This window comes from Myotis davidii, unplaced genomic scaffold, assembly GCF_000327345.1.
Source record: "Myotis davidii unplaced genomic scaffold, ASM32734v1 scaffold223, whole genome shotgun sequence".
Classification (NCBI taxonomy): Eukaryota; Metazoa; Chordata; class Mammalia; order Chiroptera; family Vespertilionidae; genus Myotis; species Myotis davidii.
Window position 1 is genome coordinate 4,462,730 of NW_006294609.1, and position 6,236 is coordinate 4,468,965.

Genomic DNA, 6,236 nt, shown 5'->3' on the forward strand with positions numbered 1-6,236 from the left:
AAACCTGGATAGCAGTATCGGGCCTCAGAGACCAGCACCATCCCGGCAATGGAGAGGCTCATCGAATGGCTGCCACTTCACCTTCCCCGGCAGGAGAAGATCACGGTGGTGCACGGGGACTTCCGGTAGATGCGATGAGGGGTTAATATTTAATGTGAAAAATGATGGGAAGGGCATCTTCGGGGGAAATGAAGCAGCTTGGCCCAGTTGACAGTTGAGAATTATTCCCATTTCCTAGGATCACCCTGTGCATGGCCTTTCAGGCAGGTTTTTCAGCCTTGGCTCTTCAGCTGTTTGGAGCCAGCTAATTCTTTATGCTGGGGACGGAGAGCTTATGTGAGCTGAGGGGGCGGGGAAGCTCGGGCTGGACCCAGAAGGCTCACTCACACGCCTGCACTGGGGCGGAGGAGACTGAACAGCTAGACTCTGCGGGCCTCTGTCTCTCTGTGGTTTCTCACATGGGCTCTCCAGGATGGCAGCTTCTGGGTAGCGGGGCTTCTTACCTGGAGGCTCAGGTTCCAAAGGCGTGTGTTTGAGAGAGAGGGCCGGGCAGGAGGTCGCCTGTTCCTTCAAAAGGCAAAGAATTCGAGTCTTTCTTTTGTGGAAGGAATGCCAAAGAATGTACAGACCTGCTTTAAAACCGTCCGGGGAGGGAGAAATTACCAGGTCCCAGAGAGGTTAGCTATGTAGAGAGGGCTCCCCGACCAAAGCCGTGGCCTGCGGGGGAGGAATACTGCCTGCTGGCCTCTTCCCATCTCCTAATTGGCTGAGCCCTGCTGAGCCAGATGGCAAGGGAGCAGGTGGCTGTAACCACAGCCTCTGCAGCTCAGGCTCCAGAGGCACACAGGGGCCACAGGAGCAAATGCCCAGCACAAGGTACACCCTTGGTGACCTGTCTTCTTAGTACTGTCTCTCCATTCCTTCTGTGGCTTATCCAGGCTGGACAACCTGCTGTTCCATCCAGAAAAGACCGAGGTGCTTGCTGTCTTCGACTGGGAACTTTCTACCTTAGGCGACCCCCTTTCGGACGTGGCCTACAGCTGCATGGCTCACTACCTGCCACCCAGTTTTCCCATACTGCGAGGTAGGAGCTGCTCGTGGGGAGAGGGAGGGATTAAGCCAGCTCCATTCCCAAAGCGTTGGGCCCCACTCAGCAGAAGGAGCTGTGACTGGGCTAGTGCACAGAATTGAGATCCAGGCGGTTTGGGTGGAAAATGCCTTTGGGATGCATTCTTGTCACAGTGGGGGGAAGTGGATGCAGAGAGACTATGAAGTGAGAAGGATATGCACATAGGCACTGCTTATGCTTCTATACAGCTAATTTCTAAAATTAAAAATACAGGTTTACTTAAAGTTAAAAATCATCAGTGGCACAAGAGATAACCACTGCCAATCTTTTCATGTCATCTGTTTTCTATGTGTATTCATACATTTATTTAAATGAAAACATAATTATATGATTTCATGACTTGCTTTTTTCACTTAATTATATGCTTTGGACATGTCTTCATGTCATTAAGTATTTCTTCTACAGCAGCGGTTCTCAACCTGTGGGTCGCCACCCCTTTGAGGGTTGAACGACCCTTTCACAGGGGTCGCCTAAATACATCCTGCATATCAGATATTTACATTACGATTCATAACAGTAGCAAAATTACAGTTATGAAGTAGCAACGAAAATAATTTTATGGTTGGGGGGTCACCACAACATGAGGAACTGTATTAAAGGGTTGCGGCTTTAGGAAGGTTGAGAACCACTGTTCTACAGAGTCGTCTACACTAACAAAAGAGGAAGATGCAAATTGACCATACCTTTGTGACGCCCACCAGCCAATCAAGAGTGAATATGCAAATTAACCCAACAAAAGCTGGCGGTTTAATTTGCATACATAGGCGCTGAGCAGCCTGGGGCGGGGCGGGATGCTTGCATCGTTGCCATGGCAACAACACAGGCATTCCGCACCACCCCAGCTGCTCTGGGCCTTTGGGCAGCATGGGAAGGCGGAAAGGTGGCCCGGGGAGGAAGGAAGGCAGAAAGGTGACTCCTGGCCTCTGGGTAGTGTGGGAAGGCAGCTCTGGGCCAGAACGGAGGTGGAAAGGCGGCTCCGGCCAGGGCAAAGGCAGTGCTGGCAGCCAGGGGAAGGACAGCCTATTCTTGCACAAATCTTCGTGCATCAGGCCTCTAGTTTTTAATAATGGCATAGGATTTTTTGGTATATAATTAACTTAAACAAAACACTTGGTTTGACTCCTATTTGAATACTTAATTTGTTTTCAGTTTTTTTATATATTACCCCTTGTCTTCACAAAAAAAGCAGTGAACAACTTTGTATTAATATATTTACTTATATAGCCCTAGCTGGTTTGGCTCAATAGAGTGTCAGCCTGCGAACCTAAGGGTGTTGAGTTCAATTCCAGCCAAGGACACATACCTCATTTTGCAGGCTTCTCTGCAGCCTGGGCCCTGGTACAGGCACTTGCAGGAGGCAACCAATCGATGTGTTTCTCTCACATCAATATTTCTCTCTGTATTTCCCTTTCTCCACTCTCTCTAAAAGTCAATGGAAAAATATCCTCTGGTGAGGATTAAAAAACACACAAAACAAACAAAAATGAAAAAACAAATGTGTGTGTGTGTGTGTGTGTGTGTGTATGTATGTGTGTGTGTGTATTTGGTATAGTCCTAGGATAAATTCCTAGGAATGGAATATATGACCTGCTTCGGAACCATGAAAATGTTACAAATGAAGCAGATCTATAAAATGTTTTATGTGTTGTAATTTTCTTTTTCATAATTTGGTGGGCTCTTTCTCTCAATACCATTCTTCATCAAATGACTGATCAAAAATAATAATGCATCCACACTGAACTGTGGTCCAGATGTAGTGAGAAGCTCCTCATGCCTTCTCTTACTGCCAATTTAGCCTGAAATTTTCAAGAGCCAGTTTGGGACTAATAGCCTCCTGCCTGGATTCCAGCCGTCTGAGGGAGGAAGAGCCCTTGAAATAATGAGCTAACCCTTTGAACTGGTTGGGAAGCTAACTTCTAGGCGAGGAAGTGATTTTCAGAATTTAAATTCTTGTGGCCACAGGGGAGTGGGGGTCACTGACTGCCCAGGATGCTCTGTCACCACAGGTCTGCGTGACTGTGATCTGACTCAGCTGGGCATCCCTACTGCAGAGGAGTATTTCAGGATGTACTGTCTTCACATGGGGATCCCTCCCACTGAGAACTGGAACTTCTACATGGCTTTCTCCTTTTTCCGAGTGGCCGCGATCCTGCAGGGAGTCTACAGGCGCTCGCTCACAGGTAACGGGGTGGCCTGGGAGAGCCAGCTCGAGGGTCCCAATCAGCTTCTCCCCTGGAGACCCACAGAGGCATCAGAGGGATGGCTTTGGCTGGAATCTTTAAGATTCCGTTAATTCAGCCATTTATCATTGAATATTTATCATATAGTTGTTTTTATTTTTATTGACTTTTTACAGAGAGGAAGGGAGAGGGACAGAGAGCTAGAAACATCGATGAGAGAGAAACGTCAATCAGCTGCCTCCCGCACACTCCCCTCTAAGGATGTGCCCGCAACCAAGGTACATGCCTTTGACCGGAATTGAACCCAGGACCCCCCAGTCCGCAGGCCGACGCTCTATCCACTGAGCCAAACCGGTTAGGGCTATCATATAGTTTTGTTCTTTAAAATATTTAAACTTTAAATTTTGAGATAACATACATAAAAATTTTAAAGTGAAAACATACATGATAAGTTCAATCATATAGAGGGATACAAAATTATTTTTTCTTCTCAGCGCCATCCCTCAAAGTTAAACACTACTGTTAAGAGTTTCTTGGGCCACCCAGTTTTTTCTATGTGCCTACCTTCTCTCACTTTCTCCAAGTTTTATAAACATTTGATCATCTTTCAAGGTGGCATGTACAGTCTGAGTAATGAGGGGGAAATGCAGTCCTGTGGTTTGCACTCTGCTATGGAGCAAATGGATTTGGTTCCTAATTTGTAAGGAATAGCATATCTTTAACACCAAAGCTGCATGAAATGGCTCTTTTGAGAAGTGGGCCGTGGCAGGAGCCAGAAGAAAAATAGGACTCCATGAAGGTCCAAAGGGAATCAGGGAAACGGTCTCTTAGAGCAGCGGTTGCCAACCTTATGGACCTCACGGACCACCCGTTGGCCACCGCTGTCTTAGAGCATGGAAATGCGGAAAACCATCCAGGAGAGCCGGCTGTACAAGGGCCCGCCACAGGGAGGCAGTGTCCACACAGCAACCTGGACGGGCCTCCGTGTGGTGCCCTGAGAGAAGCCTCACTGAAAAGACGGTCTACCCTGTGATGTGTGTGTGACACTCTGGAAGAGACAAGCTATAGGGACAGAGATGAGTGTTACCAGGGGCGGGGGAAAGGGACACTGGAAGGAGGGATGATGGGAGTATTCTGTGTCGTGATAAGGTGGTGGTTACCCGACTCAACTCCCAGAATTATACGCTTCATAAAGAGGGTGTATGTACACTGTACCTTAATTAAAAAAATTTTAATCCTTTTTAAAAAAAAGTCTTGAGCATATTAAAGAAAGCAAGAGACGGTGAGAGCATGACTAGAGGGAGTTCTCTGATGCTGGTGATGGCGCTGATCTAACAGAATGGTGCCCAGAAACTGGCCATTAATCCAGCCACTGGTGACACTTATTACCAATGTCACAGCACGGGCAGCTCAGGGTAACACAGGGCTTCCTGTCGCCCATGGCTGGCAGCGGAAGTCATTGGGGTGTTACTGATGTAGTTTCTTTAGGAAAAGAAGAGAGAAAGAGCAGGAAATACACCAGCCAAGATCAACTTCTGGATCTCAGCCCACAAATGAAAGCTTGGGCTCATTTCCTCCCTCTCAGACGCAAATCCTTGTCTTAAAGTGAAGATTAAAACAGTCACATTGCTCCAGGAATCCAATAAGCTATAATAACACATGTAAAGCTCTTAACACCATGTCTTGTGCATGGCGAGTGCTCAGCAAATGGTAGTAGCTGCTAAAATAATAACAACATTCTCGCGAGTTAGTAGTATTATTAAGGGCGATTTGGGAGTAATCACTGTTTTTCTTTGCTTAGGGCAAGCGAGCTCAGCAACTGCTGAACAAAGTGGGAAGATGACTGAGTTTATGTCTAACCTGGCCTGGGAGTTTGCAGTCAAAGAAGGATTCCGGATTTTCAAAGAGATGCCGGCCACAAAGCCATTAACGAGGTCCTACCGCACGTGGGCTGGTCCACGGTCCCCGCCGAGCACCCCAGGAGCGAGGAGTTATATCCCCCTTCCAGAACCTTCCTCAGCCCATGCCTCAAAGGGAGCTCTGGTTATCTCTCCAGAGGGCCTTTCCCCACCGGCCCGGGAGCTGTACGAGCGGCTGAAGCAGTTCATGGATCAGTACGTGTACCCCGCTGAGCCAGAGCTGCGCCGTCACCAGGCCTCCGCGGAGAGGTGGACCCCTGCCCCCCTGGTCGAGGATCTCAAGGTAAAGCAGCCTTTCACGGGTAAGACCCTGTGACAGTGGCAGAGCATCAGCTCGCTCACCGGGCAGCTCTGTCCCCTCCCCAGGCAGAGCAGAGAGCGAGCTGAGCGGAACTACCTTTGCCTTCCACCACCGCCACTCCTGGCCTATGGTTTATGACCCCGGGGCAGGTGGGCTTATTATGCATATTTGAATTAGTAAGTTTGGAACAGTGATATTCTAGATATCAGTGCATAAAGCCTCTCTTTAAAGAATTTATAATGTCAAAGCTAAAGGGCCAAATCAGTTATAAACGGCTTGTGCTCATGTCTCATGGCGACACCACTTTAGCTGAAAAACGGAAACACACACTGTTCTGTCAGGATTGGTCTTGTCTTGGTTTTTAAGTTGAGATCTTCAGGAGCACATATTTGCCTCTGATACAGCCATCATCTACTTTAAAAAAATAGCATTATCACTTTTTTCTAATTACAAACCTATTGCAAAATTAACCAAAGCTCAAACGTGACAAAGTACATAACATAGAAAGAATTCTCTAACACACTCCGCCTCTGAGATAACCACTGCCAACAATTTGGTGTATTAGGCTCCCAACTTCTTTTTTCTATCATATACTAACATATGTTATTATTCCTATGTGGGGTTTTTTTGTTTTTGTTTTTAAATATATTTTATAGTGCCCTGACCGGTTTGGCTCAGTGGATGGAGCGTCGGCCTGTGGACTGATG

The 6,236-nt window shown here is 47.3% G+C and overlaps 1 protein-coding gene across 1 annotated transcript in view; it reads left to right on the forward strand.

The window, feature by feature from the left end:
• The window catches only part of ACAD10 (acyl-CoA dehydrogenase family member 10), a 30,398-nt gene that overhangs the window by 15,281 nt on the left and 8,881 nt on the right, over positions 1–6,236 (forward strand). The window contains exons 11-14 of the mRNA XM_006768919.2: positions 13–125; positions 939–1,084; positions 3,136–3,309; positions 5,111–5,511. Coding sequence (XP_006768982.1) covers positions 13–125; positions 939–1,084; positions 3,136–3,309; positions 5,111–5,511 — 834 coding nt within the window. The remainder of the gene's footprint in view (positions 1–12; positions 126–938; positions 1,085–3,135; positions 3,310–5,110; positions 5,512–6,236) is intronic.